The sequence below is a fragment of the Lygodium microphyllum genome, chromosome 26, assembly GCF_053477565.2.
Source record: "Lygodium microphyllum isolate KBCC chromosome 26, Lygodium_microphyllum_v1.1.10, whole genome shotgun sequence".
NCBI lineage: Eukaryota > Viridiplantae > Streptophyta > Polypodiopsida > Schizaeales > Lygodiaceae > Lygodium > Lygodium microphyllum.
The window spans coordinates 26,722,455-26,742,170 of record NC_141160.1 but is presented as its reverse complement, the minus strand read 5'-3'; the positions used below and the strand labels follow the sequence as shown (position 1 = coordinate 26,742,170).

Genomic DNA, 19,716 nt, shown 5'->3' with positions numbered 1-19,716 from the left:
GAATCGTGTGATGGGGGGATGTGCTTGAGCTGCTGCGCCAAATACACACTGTATACATAAGAGGAAGCTCACTCAAGAACACAAGAAGAGAGATGGAGGCCAAAACGTTTTCTTGATGGTTTCTTCTTCTTCTTCCACACACTATACAATGTACACAAAGTATAGATAAGATACAACATAAAGGAAAGTGGTCTACTAAGTCAAACAGTGCATAACCGACTACACTAATCGACTAGCGTTATGTCTTTGCCAGTTGTAGGTAGGTGTAACAAACTAAATATAATAAGTGATAAGTCAGTGGCCATGTGAGTATCATAATGACCATCAACGTGCTAAGTATAGACATACGGACCCATCTAGCCAAGCGGTCCATCATCAATGTCCGCACGTATTGAGCTTGCCATCTCAACACTGATGCAAGAGAAAATGGATTGTACAGCAAGCACTAGGTGGAACACAGCATCACAAAGGCTTTCCGACCGACCTTCTGGCACCACCTATGGGATAGCTGGAGACCAAGGAGGGTATCGTATTTCTTATGGCTGGTGGCACATGAAGGCTTGGCAGTGGAGAGTTGGTTAGCCCAGATGTAGAACGGAGGTTATAAACACTGCACACATTAGCCTCTGGAGTCTTCAAAGCACTGCCTTTGGTCGTGTGAGGCAGCACAACTCGTGTGGAGAGAAGCATGCCGCATCCTCCGTTGTATAGCACCCAATCTTGGATATATCTCATGCGGAGCTTTCTGCTCGCAAGCAATCAGCTAGGGCCGTCACCTTCTCTATAAGGCTAGGATGCAAGACACAATATTCATTATTGAGGTAGGGTCATGCGTAGTCGTCGATTTGGAGGCTCTACCCATCCGCCAAATATTGGAGCCCACAGCAAACCACTCTAAGGTATGGGAGATCATAGGGGGTCTTACTGGATGGCATATCTAGAAGGCGCGGTGTCAAGAGGTTTTTGGCGAGGAGAGACTTTTAGTACATGTGACTTTAGCAGAGCTCTAGACCCCCATCATCCACTCCCTCCGCGGCCGATGAGACCAGGTGTAGGGCGAGTCTCGAGCTCGGCAGGAGCTCCGTTTTCATTTCATGCATACTTGGGGAGGCCAGGACCTGTTTTTCATGATGCAGGTAGGCAGCCCCAGATGGCAATACATCCCCCTCTCCCCCCCCTCCATGGATTCTTGCCCCAATCCCCCCTAGTTCTCCCTGAGAGGCTTGAATACTTGATATATCTGTGACTCTGCATTAGCTCCAGCTAGTCTGTTGAGTATGAGCACTTTCTTGTATTTCAATTTTTCTGAAGTAATATAATTAGCCACACTTTATTTGCAAAAATACCAATAGGATAAGGGGAATCATCATTAACAAAATCTGAAATGATGGACGTACCTGGCACTAGAGAGAATAAGTATAAAGATAATGGAGTGTACTCTATGCTAGTTTCCACTTGCGGATGGCCAATCCTAAGTGGAGATTCCGCTCTTCCTACATGGTCAATAGATCGGTGCACCAAATCTAAAGGGTGAAATTCAAACTTACCTTCTATTTGATGTTGGTCTCTATGCATCAAAATGAGATCATACTCAGCTACAATGATCTTGTAAGTTCATGGAACTCCATGGTAGTCCAATGTTTGTCTAGGGCCATGTCGGGAACTTATGAAGCAAGTTGTGAGATCTACTCTAACTCATTCCTCGAAGGATTTAGCTCGAATATGAGAAGTGGTGCGAAAGTAGAGTTCGAAGTCATCTGCCCTTCTATTGTTCTTGCTTCTTGTGTAGAGCTTTCAAATCAAGGCCTAGGTTTCTCTCAAAGAACTCAGCTCTGATACCATGTGCAAAAACACCCTAGCACAGAAACACAAATAGCACTATACAACAAAGCATAGACTGATAGAAGAACACAGTGAGGGTTAGGGTAACTCAGAGACAATGAACACAAAGAATGAATGAAGTGATATGACTATTGAATATACAATGGTCATGCAGCAAACACACTATGTAATGAATGAATACTGTACCTCGAACTCCTGTATCTCAAGGATCAAGGCAGGAGTAATAAGCTAGAGAGTGTGTCGTACTCCAAACGGATCCCAAATCGCAGCAAGGCAGCCTTTGGATGTTGAACACCAACAAACACAGCCAAGAAAGGCTCAATCTAATACAAACAATAGTGTAGGAGAGAGAAAGACTAAAAACGTTGGCTGCAGAAGAGAGAAAAAGCAAACGCATGTTGCAAGAGAGAGAGAGACTAAAACGCAAGAGAAACCAGCAACAGCAGTCAACATGCTGAAATCAGCTCCGAACAATGTGTGGTAGGCTGGAAACAGAAGCCAAACTATTGTAGACGACAATGGCCAGCTTTGACCGCAATGTCCTCCATATCCAAGGTGTGGGCAGCAAGCTGAGATACCTGAAATATGCAAAAATGAGATTAAGGCTGAATGGAGGGCAACATACCTATTTATAGAAAGTTTGGGCCCTCCCAAGTGGGTTTGTGCTTATGGAATACAGACACTCTCTAGGAATGCATTTCTTTTTAAATAAACAAAGTTTCTTCCTCAATTAAGTATGTTTTGGGGCTGTTTAAGTGAAGCTAATGCATTTTTAGCTCAACAGTGGATAGACTTTGTGGTGTTTCCCCAAGCACTTTCTTCTTAGTATAGAAGGGTGACAGTTGGCCCTCAACAAAGGAGAGCAAGATCTAGACTTCTGTGACATCTCTTAGAGAAGAATCCGTGTCATTGGCCTCAAGGGAAGGCATGGCAGCTAGAATCTAGATGCACTCATAGGCTGGTCTAACATCCAAGAGTAGTGCCTTTGGATATAAAAGAGTCTGCCACTAGATGAGTTGGAGTAAGAAAGCAAAGTGGCTCTACTGGCCTCAGCAATCGTCCAGAAGCCCCTGTGTTTCTTCACTTACATGGCCCAGATAGGTAAACGTGTCTTGACACACGCTCACATGGACTAGGCATCCTTACATAGCAAACACCAAGTAGAGTACTCAATAGAGCATCAGGAATGCTTTCTGTTGGACCTTCTAGTGACACCTTTGGGATACACGATGGGGCAAGAGAGTGCCTTATTCTATACGGCTTGTAGCACATGGGAGCATAGTAGTCCACTGGCCCAGATACAACAAGATGGAGTCTATAAGCGCTGGCCATAGTAGCGCTTGGAGACTCCAAGTAAGTGTCTTTGGTCATTCAAGGCAACCAATTGGTGGGAAGAGGAGTCCGCTAACTACTCCGTCAAGTCACACCTAACCTGGAGTGGATCTCTTGGGGACCTTCCGCTCACAATCAGTTAGCCCAAGGCCTCCATCTATTTTATGAGTAAGAGGTGCATCATACAATCTCCGTCATTGAGACAAGCTCTTGTGTTGTGGTTCGTCTGAAGGCCTTGCCCAACTACTAGATATTGGAGCCTACAGCATCACAATCAAAGATAAGGCAGATCATTGGGAGCATCGTAGGGTGGCACATCTGGAAGACACGCTAGTAGATGATCTTTAGTGGTAAGAGCCTCTCGGTATACAGAACCATAGCAAAGCTCCGGATATCCACCATTCACTCACTCTGCGGGGCCAGTGGGATCGACTGTAGGGCGACTCTCGGCATTGAAGGGGCTCCAGCAGCAGTTCATTCTCACCTAGGGTAGCCATGGCTTGTTTTTCATGATGTAGGCAGGCAACCCTAGGTGGTGATACATTTCTTCCCTATGGCTTCTATCCCCCATCGCCCCCTGTGAAGGGAACTGCTAGGATTTGCACTGAAGACACACAGAGTGTACGACCACGATAGAAACACAAAGAGACAGACACAAACACAGAGGGCAAAACTCAAACCCTAAACGCAAAACTCAAAACTCAAACACAAACAGAAGAAGGGAGAGAGAGACAAAGTGCTAAAGCCTGTAGAATACTAAGAAGGGTAGAAACCCCCTCTCAACCTGGATATAGATGCCAAAGAAGGAAGAGGAGCCTGATGTCGATCTTTATATGGTGCTGAGAACCATAAGAAATGAAAGAAGATGAAGTGGATGAAGCACCCCACTAGAAGAGCAAGGTAGAAGTCACTGCTATGATAGCATCGAAAGAGATGTTGCACGATCTGCCTTGGGAGGGGAAACCGCCATGCTGGAAGAAGAGCAAGCACTCCTAGGATGATGAAACCATGAAAGGAACAGTGCGCATCCCCACGTCTCTAGCCCAGGGAGGACCAAAGCAATCTGCAAGTTAGCCCTACACTGAAAGACAAAACCCTACAAAAGAGATGAGAATCTGCAAACACAGAGGTTAGTGGTGAGATGCTCCAAAGCAAAACAGAACAAAAAGAAAATCTAACTCAGCTGGAGGCTGGAAACTGGTAAACGCAGCAGTGTACCACTGATTGGAGGTTGAAAACTGTGCATAGTCTGCTGTAAACAACAGGCTGAAACAGTGTCTAAGAGTGTCAGGGCTTGCAATGCTGAAAACGCAGGCTGGCTGACCTTGGAGATGATGGGCAGCAAACTGAACAGCAGTCTGGGACAGTTTGGAGCAGTCGCCAGCAGCTGAGAGTTGTCGTCTACAGCAATGGACAGACTGAAGATAATGTGGCTGCAGTCGTTGATGGCTGGACAGCAGATGGAGGTGGGCTGCAGGCTGGAAATTGGTGCCAACAGCAACAGAGGGTGTGTGGGCTGGTGTAACCTGCAAACAAGGATAATGGCTGAATAGGGGCAGCCTATCTATTTATAGATGTGGAAGGGCACCCCAAAAATTAGGTTTTCCACTGAACTCTCTCGAACCGCTCCTCATTTTAGGGTTTTACTCTAAAATAGCATTTTTAGTGTGTTTTGGGGCTGTTTAAGAGGCTAATCAGCAAGTAATACATATTTTAGCTTAACACCCCCTTGACTGCCTTGAGAGACTTGTATATATGATAGTTTTCTGAATTTTAGACAGCTCCATCTAGATTGTTGAGCATATGCACTTCTTTGTAAATTTCTTTCTTATGACTAATCTAATTAGCCAAACCATTTTTCCCTAAAATAGTCCTAAACCTTGAACAGTTCCAATTTGAATTTAGGCATGTTTCTACAACTTCATGTTAAGTTGTAATTTTAAAAACTAGGTACCTTGTAAAGATGATCTCTCCTTGAAATTTCTCCAATCATAGCATCAAGATAATCCTGGGAATGTCAAAAGCTGTAAGCTGAGCAATCTGCAAACCACAGCTTCAGAATTTGAATGTACCACTAAATCCTGATTAAAGCACATGGAAGGTACCTGCGTGTAATGAGTATCAAGATCCAGAAGTGCTCTTTCTTCTGGGGTCTTTGCTCTCCAGAAACGAAATGCAAGTGAAACCAATACCCAGTCAAGCTGCACAACAACATATATATAACATGAGAGACATGAACTTTCTGCAATATCTGATTACATTAAAACTGAAACAGAAATAGTAAATTTCAAAAACTGAAAGGAAACATCTATAAAAACTAAACATATATCAAGTGAACATACTACGAAAAAGTATCTTTGTTTATGAAGGTTCGTTTGTATCCAACACTTAAGGGGAATCCTTACACTGTAGTATGTACCAGGATTGCTGAAGCCCATTTCTAAAATAACGCTTGAAACCAGTTTCCACAACTGTGCTGCAGGATAGAGCTGCAGCAAGATAGATACTGTGCTATGGCTGGCCCAAATAATGTGAAACTCAGTACTTGGCATTTCTTGTGACAGATCAAATGGCTGGAAACATGGTGTTTGCCCATTCTACCATAAAATACACTACCTCAATCGGTTCCCAAACCTAAGGTGAAGTTCTTCTAGCTATTGCTTGTACCAATCACAAGATAGCCAGCCCTGGGAATTTTTGTTTATGTTCCAAACCAATTCATCACATGAATAAGATCTAGCAAAATTCAATTTGAGCCTGAGGTTCTGACCACTCCATGCAAGAACTCGGTCTAGCTCACTTAGCCTTCAGCCTAAGGTTCTGATACTTTTTCAAAGATAGCTCAATGAGACCTGAGCTTAGGTTCTAGCTTTAAATTTCCCAGCAAAAAAAAATTCTAATTCATTTATGCTGCAGCGTAAGCCTTGGAACAAGTCCATTCCTTGTCTAGCTCAACTACCCCTTAGGTTGGGTGCCAATTCTATTCTAATAATTAATCTCTCAATACATGTCCAAAAGAGGCACAGCTCTTAAAAAGCTGCCCTTCTGCCATTCACCCAGTTTGCATTAAAAGATATTAGTACTTCAACTTAACAATGTACTTGGAAAATTTACCCCTTTGCAAGCTTTACTTCTCTGGAATAAAAACTTTGTTCCGGCTGAAGCATTTCCCCTGATTTCTTCATTTGTGATCTCTGAACTTCAGTTCTAACAACAGAAAATTTGTATTAAGAATACACCAACAAACCTGCAGCTTCATCCTAAAAGCTCTCTCATTGATTCCTTCAACATGTAAAAAGGTCCGTAGTGTTTGTTAGAGAACTTCACATATGGGCTTTCCTTTCTTTTATATTTTAAGACCCTATTTTCTCAAACTTGAGTAAAACTCAATGTCTTTCTTCATGAGTTATTGCTCTTTGATGTCTATCGGAAAATCTATTCTATGACTTTTGAGACCTCAATAGCATATTTTACTTCCGCAAAGTAGCATGTCATTCACAAGTGCACATGTAGCAATGATTCCACTATGATTCATATTATGGGTAACATAAAAAATACTATTTCCATTTCATATTTCTAGGAAGGTAGAAGCACTTACAGAGATCTAAAGACTTTAGACTTGCTCTCTTAGACTATCCAAGGATGATAGGCACGTAATGTCAAAAGGACCTAAAATTTTATTGCTCTACTTAGCATTTGATTAAAAGTTAACCAAATGTGCTAATGTGACTTATACATGTGAGGTACAAGTTAATTATTTAACAGTGTGAGACATAGCACCCTGAAATATCAGTTGATGCCAAAGGCAAAAGTTGTAATAAGTTATGTCCGATAGATACTAGGTGGTACTTAGTGTCAGATTTTGGCCTAGACGATTTTATTGGCCACTAATGTCAGTTGGTGACATTAGAGACTAGGCATTAATTAATTAATTAATGCCGGTCTAAGGGCTAATAACTCCTCGAGGATGCTTGGAAGACAAATTGGTCTAGCCAATTTAATTATTGGTTGGTGGAATTATTTTCTGGGCATTGAAATAATTATTAAATTAATTTAGATAATACTAAAAAATGGGACTAGAAGGCTGTCACTTGGTAAAACTTGCCTGTGAAAGTGGAATAAACGTTTTTGGGGGATAATGGAAGTTTATTCCAACCATTATGAGAAAGAAGGAGGCTATTAGAAAGCAAGGAGATCTTGTTATTGTGATTTGCAGCCACTAAGGACTAGTCCTATAATAAGCAACAATAGTTTGGAGCCCTCCAGGTGTAAATGACAAGAGCCCAAGGTCCTTTTGGTGCAAGTGACAGCATACAAGAGGGGACAACAGCCTTTTGGTTGATCCTAAGCTATAGGTGACAGCTTCCATAGCTATTTGAGTAAAGCAACAATAGTTTTCTAGCCTTTCTCACAATGAAGCTCTGAAATTTCTCTCTACAGTAGTCTCTCTCATCCTATAGCCATCTCTCAAGTTATCTCAATAAAATCTTGCCATTTGCGTCATCAAAGGTGGAGATATTGAAAAATCTCTGTTGTAAATCCTAATTTACAGCAAAAATTAGGATTTGACAACCACCTCAAGATACATGCTTAGAATTAAGGCCTATAACTTCAATTCCAAAAGCTAAAATTAAAGAATTTCAAGGAGATTCAAGAGGTTAATGAACCCATATCAAATTTGGGGCTTAATTTGTCTTTCAAGGAGTAGGGTGAAATCCCCAACCAAACCAAGGGGCAAATTGGTTTGAAGGCTTGCTAGTTTGCATCCAGGATACTATATGCTAGCAATATTTCTACCATTGGGATCACTATTCAATGTACTAGTCATTGTGAATTGGTATGTATATGGCATGGTTTGCACCTAGGCTCTGAAACTATACGTTTGCAAGGTTATTGACATGTATGGAATACATGGAATGTGCTGAGCTAAAAAATGTATTACATGCTGATTAGTCTCTTAGACAGCCCCAAAACATGCTTATTTAATGAAAAACGCAAAAACGGTGCACAGTTTGAGAGAGTTTCTGTGAAACCCTAATTTGGGAGAGTCCATCCACATCTATAAATAGACATGCTGCCCCTATTCAATCTTCATCCTTTTTGTGCAGGTTTCGCACTATCGTGCAAATTTCAGCCATCAACCACCTACCATTTCCTGTCCCGCCATCACCAACTACAACCCATCACCATCCGCCCTAGGCAACCTATTTCCAGCCATTGCCTTACTGTGGTCCCCATCTGTTGTGTCTTATAGCACCTGATCAACCTGCATTTTCAACATCTGGTGCAAGGCAACAAGCTAGTGCTATCTCTCCCACCATGCAACTACTATAGTACCTATATTTTTGCTGTCCAATAAGCCGCCTACATCAGCACACACCTCTTCTATTGTTGCTTGACAGTTCTATGCCTTGGATGACCAGTTTTTAGCCTTCTCCGGTGGTACCTATTGCCTTTACACAATTTCAGCCTCCAACTATTGTGTTTTGGTGACCACCCAAGTACCCTTGAATATTCAGCACTCTCTCATCTCTGACTAGTGGTTACAATACTTGGGATCCGTCTTCGGTGGACATCACTCTCTATACTACTACTTTGCCCTTGGGCACTCTATACACTCTTCACTCATTTATAGTTTTAATCCACTTCAAAGTTGTGTTTTTTCTCTCTCCTTTTGCTTGTGTTTGTTTCTATGTTTAAGTTTTGAGATTTGCTTTTGGGGTGAGTTTTGCATGTTTGTGTTTGTATCGTTGTGTTTCTGCCATGGTCATACACTGTATTTCCTCAGTGCAAACTCTAGCAACTACTCCATACTTTTCTCCACATGGTATCAGAGCTAATGCTCTTGTAAAGAGTATCCTACAGATATTGTGAAGGCTTGGTTTTATGCGAGGCACATGAACGACTCGTAACCAAATCACAATTTCTCAAACACCTTCTCGAGACCCCATGGAATCTTATCAGACTTCTCCATCCCTGGAGACCCTAAGGAGGCATTATGGACTCGGTAAGAAAGACAATACCCCACCTTCACCTTCACCTTCTTTGTTTTCTTCTGTTCTAGATTTCAATCTAATGGCAAAGGAGTTTGAAGAGTACTTGCACATCACATATAGTCGAACTTACACCACTCCTACCAACGTTGCTACTCCATGCAGACTGGTTGGTGAGACTAGCCACCTCTCCAATCATGGAGGACATACGACATTTGGGACAACTAGTGACCCATCTTCTTCATCTCAGTCCGTCCCATATTCACACTTTTCTACCACTTCACATCTCAGTGCATCGTCACAGGGAATACCACCCTTTAACATTGTATCATCCCCTTACCCTCAAGTCACTTTGCACCATGGGGCTTGTTACTGGACATGCCACACTTTAACACAATTACCTCCACCTTTTTGCAAGTAAGCACATCATTTCCACTAGGACACTTGTGATAGATATCCCCCTCACTACTCCCAAACACCCACCTCCTTTGACCTCTCAAACGCAAGGATTTCTATCCTTTGCTTATGGTGCGTCATCACACTTTCCACGGGTCACTCACTCCCACACAAGGATTCCCATTCTCTATTCCACATGTCCCTATCCCTCCACCATGGGCTCCTCATGCGGTTACCATGTCCATGCCTAGCCAATCCATGCCCACATTCGAATCCACTATACACACTTCTGGCATGCATGGTGGATACTCTAGGATTAATTTCCAAGTATACTCCACTAACCCACTCTATCCACCCTACTCTCATTACACACCTTATTCATCTCCTAGCACTATGACTCCTATTGCAACATCCAAGAATGCCTTTATGGATAAGACTCATTTTAACGGATCGAATTTCACCACTTAGTCAAACTTTATGCAACAAGTTTCTCTCTGCTTCTACTTGTGTTTGTTTTTTTGTTTGAGTTTTGAGTTTTGCTTTTAGGGTTTGATTTTTACACATCTATGTCTATATTGTTGTGTTTCTATTGTGGCCGTACACTCTGTGTTTCCTCAACACAAACCCTGGCAGTTACTCCATAGTTTTCTTCACAAAATGTACATTTTGATCTAATGTACATTTACAAGGCATGTATGAAATACATTGATATATACAATGTACATTTGCAAATCATGCAAAAGAAATACAATTGCATAAGTTACATGTGGTTTGCAACTAATGTATGTGTTACATGACTATCATGTGGTACATCATTGCTATGACGTGTTGTTTATGCTCAGTTTATGCATTACGATGTCTTAGTTGTCAAAATAGTGTTGGGTTTTGGCATGTGGATGCATCCCTTATGATTCTAAAGGTGGTCATGATCCATATGTGTGAATTGTAACTAGTTTAAGTAATTGAAATTATTCAAAGGACATGAGTTAAGCAATAGGTGCACATGTTGTTTGACTATGATGCCAACATGTATTTCCAGTAGTGGCAATAAACACTTTGACACATTGAAGTACAATTAAGAACGATTGCAAGGATTTCAAGGGGATGGCCTATCATGAGGACATAAAATTTTATTGCTTTGCTCTGAATTTGATTAAAAGTTAATCAAATGTGCTAATGTGACTTGTACATGTGAGGTACAAGTTAATAATTTCACATTGTGGGACCTAGCATCCCAAAATATCAGTTCATGCCAAAAGCAAAAGTTAATGTGACTTGTACATGTGAGGTACAAGTTAATAATTTCACATTGTGGGACCTAGCATCCCAAAATATCAGTTCATGCCAAAAGCAAAAGTTATAATAAGTTATGTTTGACAAATACTAGGTGGTACCCAGTGTCTGATTTTAGCCTAGACCAATTTATTGGCCACAAATGTCAGTGACATAAGAGACTAGGCATTAATTAGAGCAGGGAGATGCTATTGATGTAATTTTCAGCCACCAAGGACTAGTCCTATAGTAGGCAACAGTTGTTTGGAGCCCTCCAACTACAAGTGATAGCGACCCAAGGTCCTTTTGGTGCAAGTGACAACATACAAGAGGGGGCAACAACCTTTCTAGTGGTCCTAAGCTATAGGTGACACCTTCCATGGTTGTTTCAGCAAGGAGACAATAGTTTTTCAGCCTTTCTTGCAATGAAACTCTAAAGTTTCTCTCTACAACATTCTCTCTCATCCTACAGTCATCTGTTAAGTTATCTCAGCAAAATCCAGCCATTTGCATCATCAAAGGTGGAGATATTGAAAAATATCTATTTAAACCCTAATTTACAGCAAAAATTAGGGTTTGACAACAACCTCGAGATGCATGCTTAGAATTAAGGGTCTAAGACTTGAATTCCAAAAGCTAAAATTAAAGAATTTCAAGGAGATTCAAAAGGCCAGTCAGCCCATATCAGATTTGGGGCTCAATTTATCCTTCAAGGAGTAGGATGAAGGCCAATCCCCAAGAAAACCAAAGGGCAAATTGGTTTGAAGCCTTGTTGGTCAACTTTAACAACAAGAGGCACTTGGATTAGTAGAGGAGATTAGAGAATCTCAATTGTATTTTATCCAATTGCAATAAAAGCTATAAGCATACCATAAGGGACACCAAATTTGGGGCCAACATGCTATCCATTGTCCAAGATTAAAGTGGTAAAGTATGCATTTTCAGTTTATGTGAATTCTACACTTACTATAATTGTTGATTAATTATGTCATTACTACCCTCTCCAAGAAGGAAGCTTGGTTTCACACCTAACCTTTTTTATGGAACTAAAGTTTGGGGTTGTAGCCTATACCATAGACAATTGAGCCCACTCACTCAAACTAGTCCAAAAAGAGACCATTGACGATGATGATATTATGCATGATCAAGAGTAAGCCGTCCACCCCAAACTCTATCATCAAAGCAAAGTTAGGGGAGCATCTATGGTTATGGAGATACTCCTTAGAGAGCGATGACTTTCTTACACAAGGCATGGGAGCTCCCATATCACAAATATCCCAAACTGGCATTGACCTCCCCCAAACAACTACCAAAAGTGGATGAGAGGAAATGTTGGTACTTACAAATGACAACTTGGATGAGCTTACATGGATTGACACCTTGGATGAGCTTACATGGGCTGGATATCAGCCAACTCTCGCCTTTTGACTATAGCTTGGACTGTCCTACATTTTCTCTCAGCCAATTTTGTTGGGTATCTCACACGCCTTACTTACGCCTACGCTCATATGGGAGTGTGCGGGTGATCACTAGGACACTGGGGCACTTTTTACTCTCGGTAGGAGAGGTTTTTTCCCCCAGATTATGTGTACTATTTTGTATGTGCTTGTGGTGCACACTTACGGGCACTTACTGCGTTCGGGTGTGAACAGCCCCTTATAACCCTAAGGTATAAGGGTTATCATTTGTACTTTCAGCTAATACTCTATTCAGTACTATTGCATTGGGTATCGTGCTCAACTCTGTCTCTCACTCTCACACTGTCTACTGCACTTCAGCTGCACCTCGATCCTCTCCCATCTGACATTTGGTATCAGAGCTCAGCTCAGAGCAGTCTTCAGTCTGCAGTCTGCAGCCCCCGCCAGTTCTGCCCCAGCCGCCTGTTCCTGCCCAGTCCTGCCTGCGCCTGTCAGTCCGTCAGCGCGCAGCACCAGGCGACTCCTCTGCCCAGCGTGCAGCTCCAACAATCAGCGCGCCACCTGTACCTGCGTGCTGCCACCTCTGCCCAGCGCGCCTCCTGTACCTGCGTGCTGCCACCTCTGCCCAGCGAGTCCTCTGCCCTGTGTCTGCCCAGAGTGCCCCTTCGCCTGTCAGTCTGCCTGCGCAGCCTCCCTGCGCTGAGCTAGCCTGTGCCGTCAGCTCCAGCTGCCAGCGCGCCACCTGTCTCCACCAGCCAGTCCTGGGTACCGCCTCCTCTGCCCAGTGCGCGCCCAGTCCTGCCTGCGCGTGTCACTGGACCTGCACGCCTGTACCTGTGCGTCAGTCCGACTGTACCTAGCAGTCATTACCTCGGGAATCGTGCCCGTCGTCAACATGCAGAGGTAACATTCTGCACTTTTCTTTTACACAGGAGTTCGTGCAACAGGTTCAGGTTCAGCATTGGGAACAGGCTGAACAGCAGGTTCAGTTTTCAGCATTGGGAAACATGCTGTGTCTGTCTGTGACACATTGAATGCACATTTTGGGGCTTTTGTAACAGACATTTGTGACAGAAATTTTGGGCAGAAAATTTTGGGGCTTTTGATGTTTTAGTGCTGCTGAGCACTAATTGCACCTTGGGAAGCGTGCATCAGTGACAGTTTTTTTTGACAGTGTACCCTTTGCACATTAATTGCAGACTTGTGTTTGCTGCAATTTCTGGAAATTTGCAGATTTCCAGCCCGTACTACATTGACATTGCTCTATTACCTTTTGGGAAATAATGGCAAATCAGGGAGGAGATGTATTCACTTATGTGTCCAAGGAAGACCGATTGGATGGGAACAATTATTCCCTTTGGTCTTTCATGATGAAGAATGTATTAGTGGCCAAAAATTTGTGGGATTATGTCAGTGGAGAGGAAGCACGACCGGGAGTTGTGGCTCCCGCTACTCCTCCTCCAGGAGGACGTGCAAGAGGGCAACCTCAGCCCCCTCCACCTCACCCCGCTCAGCCACTTCCCCCAAGAACTGCAGCTCAGAAAACTTGGGATACACGGGATGCACAGGCTATGTCGCTGATTGCATTGGCAGTTCAGCGTTCTATCATTCCTCATATTCGTTCAGCAGCTTCTTCACAAGAAGCTTGGTTGATATTGGAGCAGATGTTTGCAGGAAAGAATGAGACTCGCATCTCTTTCTTGAAGAAAGAGCTAGAGACTCTAAAGATGAATGAGGGTGATTCTATGCAGGATCATCTCAACAAAATTCAGGACTTGCGGGAGCAACTCATGAATGTGGATGAGTACTACTCAGATGCGCAGCTGATTTCTACGACATTGAATTCACTGCCTCCCTCTTACTTGGCTTTTCATACTGCCTTGAACCTCACTATGAGGATTTCGAAAGAGCCCATCACTTTCATTCAGCTTGTCAGTTTGCTTCTAGAGGAGGAACAAACTAGACGGAACAGTGGTGTGGATGGTATAGCCTCGGAGCAGGCTTTTATGTCAAGGCAGAAGGGTAAAAACAGCCAAGGGAAAAATGCTTCGCAGAGTTCTGGTAGTAGTAACACTTCACAGACAAGTCAGAAACAGGGGGGCACGCAAGCCAAGAAAGGAAAATGCCATTACTGCAAGAAGCCTGGCCACTACATCACTGAGTGCAGGAAGCGCATCGCCAAAGAGAAGAAGAAGGAGTCAGGGATGTCTATTTCTGCAGCTCCTTCCACTGCTAGTGAGTCCGCGTCCTTTGTTGCAGACAGGGACTATTGTTTTTACACTTGCAGTTATGATGTCTCTTGGGCTGATAGAGCATTTAGCTCTACAGAAGATGCTGACACTTGGTTCTTTGACAGTGGTGCTTCACGGCATATCACATCTCGTAGAGATTTGTTTGCTTCTCTTGGTGCACCTCCCGTTGGGAAGTCTGTTCAGTGTGCTAATAATGCATCATACCCTGTTCGTGGTATTGGGGAGATTCAGCTTACAGCCATTGATGGCTCTATTCTCCGCCTACAGGATGCTTTGTATGTGCCTGGCATTAAGAAGAATCTGCTTTCCATTTCTTCTATGGCACGTTGTGGTTTGCAGGTCACCTTTGATGATGACCGTTGCATGGTCCGTGACAAGGAACACATGACATTGGTCTTGACAGGTTCTCTGTGTCATGGGTTATATGAGTTGGATGCTCTTTCGGTAGATCAGTCTGCATATTTGACATCCACTCTTACTCCTGCTATGTTAGAGGCAGAGTTATGGCATGCTCGTTTGGGGCATGTAAACTATGGCAGCTTGATGCTATTACAGCGTACTCAGATGTTGGATGGATTACCTCTCTTGGAGAGACCTCCTAAGCATTTATGCGAGGGTTGCATTTTGGGGAAAATGCATCGTTTCTCTTTTCCCCGTGATGTTGCTTTTAGAGCAACAGCCAGATTGCAGCTTGTGCATTCGGATGTTTGTGGGCCCATGCAGACACAGTCATTGGGTGGTTGTTACTATTTTGTAACATTTATTGATGACTTTACACGTTTTTGCTGGGTCTACTGCTTGAAAAAGAAGTCAGAAGTGTATGATGCATTTTTGGCTTTCAGTGCACTTGTGGAAACTCAGTCTGGTTGCAAGATTAAGACTCTCCGTTCGGACCGAGGGGGGGAATACATGTCCTCTATGCTGAATTCTTATTTGCAACAGAAGGGCATTATCCATCAGTACACTACTGCATATACTCCACAGCAGAATGGGGTAGCAGAGAGGAAAAATCGGTCACTCATGGAGATGGCCAGATGTATGCTGAAGGCAAAGAGTTTGCCTCATAGTTTTTGGATGGAAGCCGTCATGTGCGCTTGCCACATTTTGAACAGATGCCCTACCAAGGCCTTGAAAACCGTCACACCTTTTGAGGCTTGGCACAGCCGCAAACCTTCTGTTGGCCACTTCCGTACTTTTGGGTGTCTTGCATATGCCCATATTCCACAGGTACTTCGAAAGAAGTTGGACAACAAGGCTGTAAAATGCATCTTTATGGGATATAGCAGCGAAAGCAAAGGCTACAGACTCTATGATCCCGTGACCAAGAAGGTTTTTGTCAGCAGGGATGTTGTATTTGATGAAAAATCAGAATTATCCTTGGCTGGTTTTGATACATATCAGGCTGCCCGTGATGTCTTTGAAGGGCTGCTGCCCATCACATTTGGTGATTCAGCTGGTACTTCAGCAAATGAACCTAATGTTCAGCCAGCTGCTCCTATGGAACATGCAGTAAATCAGCACATTGCTGAAACTGAAATTCAGCAGGAACTTGTACACAGTCAGGAAGCAAGACAGGTGCCTAGATGGTACACGCAGACTATGAGAGATAGTCATTTGGAAACACCCTTGGCTGGTCGTACTCGAAGGCAAACTCGACTGCATGATTCAGCACATTCCATGGAGTTTGTTATGGCAGCATGTACTCATGATAATGAGGAGCCTGAATGTTTTGAGGATGCACGACATAGTGTGCATTGGATGGCAGCCATGCAAGCTGAATTGGATTCTATTCATAAGAATCATACTTGGGATTTGGTGTCTTTGCCAGTTGGCAAGCGTGCCATTGGTACGAAATGGGTCTACAAATTGAAAAGGAATGCAGATGGATCCATAGATAAGTACAAGGCACGGCTGGTAGCTAAAGGCTACGCACAGAAAAAGGGCATTGACTATGAGGAGACCTTTGCTCCTACCTCCCGTATGACGACCATTCGGTCTATGATTGCCTTGGCTGCACATTTTGGTTGGAAAGTGCATCAGCTGGATATAAAGACTGCATTCTTACATGGGGAACTTCAGGAAGAAGTGTATGTACAGCAGCCCATTGGTTTTGCAGTTGAAGGCTCAGAAAATTTAGTATGCAAGCTGAAAAAAGCTCTATATGGTTTGAAACAAGCTCCACGAGCTTGGTACGCAAAGATAGATGCTTTCTTGCTTAGTCAGGGGTTTGTAAACAGCCCATCTGAGTCTACCCTTTATGTACATAAAGAGGGGGGATCCATGCTGATTTTGTGTCTATATGTAGATGACCTTTTGCTCACTGGAACACATGCTGATCAGATTTCAGCATTCAAAAATAATTTACAGCAAACTTTTGACATGTCTGACTTGGGTATTTTGCACTATTACTTGGGCATCCAGTTTGTACATGATGCTAGAGGCATTGGATTATGTCAGTCAAGGTACATTGGGCAACTTCTTGAGAAGTTTGGCTTACAGGATTGCAAGCCAGTTTGTACACCCATGGAACCTGGGCTCAAACTGTCATTACATGATGACAGTGATTTGTTTGATATCCATACTTATGCTCCAGCAGTGGGATGTCTCATCTATCTATGCCACACTCGGCCAGACATACAGTTTGCCGTTTCAGTTTTGAGCAGGTACATGCATCAGCCTCGTATGTCGCATTGGCAAGCTGTGAAGCGTGTGTTTCGTTACTTGCAGGGTACTAGAGCTCTTGGATTGCTTTATGCCAAGGGGGGACCACTGCAGTTACATGCTTACAGTGACTCTGATTGGGCTGGTGATTTTGATACTCGTCACTCCACTAGTGGCAATTGTTTCTTTCTTGGCTCGTCATGCATTTCTTGGCTTAGCAAGAAACAATCCACTGTTGCCACGTCGTCATGTGAAGCTGAGTACAAGGCAGCCTTCACTACTGCAGTTGAGTGCGTATGGCTTAGACGCTTACTTGCTGATTTGGATGTATCTGTTACGGAGCCTACTCCTTTATATACTGACAGTCAGAGTGCCATTGCAGTGGCACGGAACCCTGTGTTTCATGCTCGCACGAAACACATAGTGTTTCATGCTCGCACGAAACACATAGAGATTCACTACCACTTTGTCAGAGAGAGGCTACATGCAGGTGATATCAGCCTTGTCTACTGTCCTACCACCAGCAATGTGGCAGACATCTTCACCAAAGCTCTTCCACAAGACAAATTTGAAGCATTTCGCGATGCTTTGAATTTGACGCCCTTTGGTGGCGGATGATCCTTGTACACTTGATCACTCTTCACTCCAGGGGGGTTTGTTGGGTATCTCACACGCCTTACTTACGCCTACGCTCATATGGGAGTGTGCGGGTGATCACTAGGACACTAGGGCACTTTTTACTCTCGGTAGGAGAGGTTTTTTCCCCCAGATTATGTGTACTATTTTGTATGTGCTTGTGGTGCACACTTACGGGCACTTACTGCGTTCGGGTGTGAACAGCCCCTTATAACCCTAAGGTATAAGGGTTATCATTTGTACTTTCAGCTAATACTCTATTCAGTACTATTGAATTGGGTATCGTGCTCAACTCTGTCTCTCACTCTCACACTGTCTACTGCACTTCAGCTGCACCTCGATCCTCTCCCATCTGACAAATTTGAGCTGAATTCAATCATGAGGACCATATATCTTGAGAGTTGAGATGGGGAGAACTTGGATCCAAGCACCTCTCCCTCTAGGACCAAAGATGGAGTTTTACAGGTGTCACTTCCTATATCACTCTAAGGATGGATTTATTGTTTGACCATAGTAAATAGACACATGCCTCTCCCATGGTATGCAGGTTGTTACTGGATAGATAGGCACCTTCTCCTACTAGTTGAGGACAAAGGCAGAAAGATGAACAAATACCTCAACAGAGGATAGAATATGTTAACTCTACGACAGAGAACCCAAGACCAAGGAGCACTACATATGTAGATGTATAATGTGCTCTAATATATGAGAGAGGTATCATTGCCTCTTCCTTGAGAGCTTCGGATGTCACAAGGATGTGTATTTTTAATGCTTAACTTTGGTATTATTAAGTTGTACACATGTGAGGTACACGTGGAATGCAAGTCAGTTAAGTGATAGTAAGACCTTAGTTACTCAAGTGGCTAGTGTGTGACATTGGCAAAAGTTGTAATAAGTTATGCCTAACAGTTACTGGGTGATACCTGGTGTCAAAACTTGGCTTAGAACATATAATTAGCCATTAGTTTTAGCTCTGGGACTAGGGAATTGGCTTTAATTAATTAATGTATTATGTCACTTTCAAGTTAATGAGTACTCAAGATCACTTGGGTAATAAATTAACCTAGCCAATTTATTTTTTGGCTAGTCTTTTTTTTTTTGAGCCATAAACAGTGTAGTTATTATTTTGAAAATTAATTTAATAAAACTAGATAATGCTGGAAATTGTTTTGGAAGGCTACCATTTGACAAAACTTGCCCATGCAAGTGGGAAAAACGTTTTTTAGGCTAGGGAGGAGAGAGAGAGAGAGAGAGAGAGAGAGTCATTCCAACCTTGTGCAAGCTGTGTGTGTGTGTGTGTGAGAGAGAGAGAGAGGGCTAACATTTAGTTTTAGCCAAGCAACGTCATATTTGGGATGTTCCATTAGTGAAGACAGCTTTCATGGCTGTCTAGACAGGTCAGCTATTGATTTCTTCTATTTTGGCATGATGAAAGTCTGAATTTGTTGCATACTAGCATGATACAGGTGCAAAAAATGTCACACAAGCCAATACTTACAAACACTCCAACAAATGCAACCCCAGCAAAGATAGAGACAAAGACAGCAAGTAGGGAGATGATGAGGAAAAATGTCAAGGACAAGATGTCAAGATGTATTGCAGCAAAAAACAGTACCACCATGACCAGCACAACTGAACTTGAACGACAAGACAAATGCATCGAATAAAGCAACACATGTCAAAATGCAATGAATGTAGGCAGAATGCTGCCTCCTCAGGCAACCACAACCATGCCACTTAGCAAGACCACAATCACTGCACAAGCAATCAACCAACAAACCCAAGCTGTCAAAAATTGTGAGATTCAACACACAGAAAGATTAAGAAAACCTGTCAAATTGTGAGACTCAACACACAGAAAGATCAAGTAAACGTGAAAACCTGATACCATGTCAGAAGACAAAAGGTGGGAGC

General features: G+C 43.0%; 1 protein-coding gene across 3 annotated transcripts in view; it reads right to left on the bottom strand.

Moving 5' to 3' along the window:
- The window catches only part of LOC148013074 (alpha/beta-Hydrolases superfamily protein), a 59,576-nt gene that overhangs the window by 24,620 nt on the left and 15,240 nt on the right, over window positions 1-19,716 (bottom strand). For 2 of the 3 annotated variants that reach the window (XR_015688890.1, XR_015688891.1), the window contains exons 5-7: window positions 5,280-5,375; window positions 5,129-5,182; window positions 4,499-4,700 (exon numbers count right to left, since the gene is read on the bottom strand). Coding sequence is in view for 1 of the 3 variants with exons in the window: in XM_087668184.1 (XP_087524310.1) it covers window positions 5,129-5,182; window positions 5,280-5,375 (150 nt within the window). In the remaining 2 variants the exon portion in view is untranslated. The remainder of the gene's footprint in view (window positions 1-4,498; window positions 4,701-5,128; window positions 5,183-5,279; window positions 5,376-19,716) is intronic. The other variant, XM_087668184.1, reaches the window with a different exon arrangement.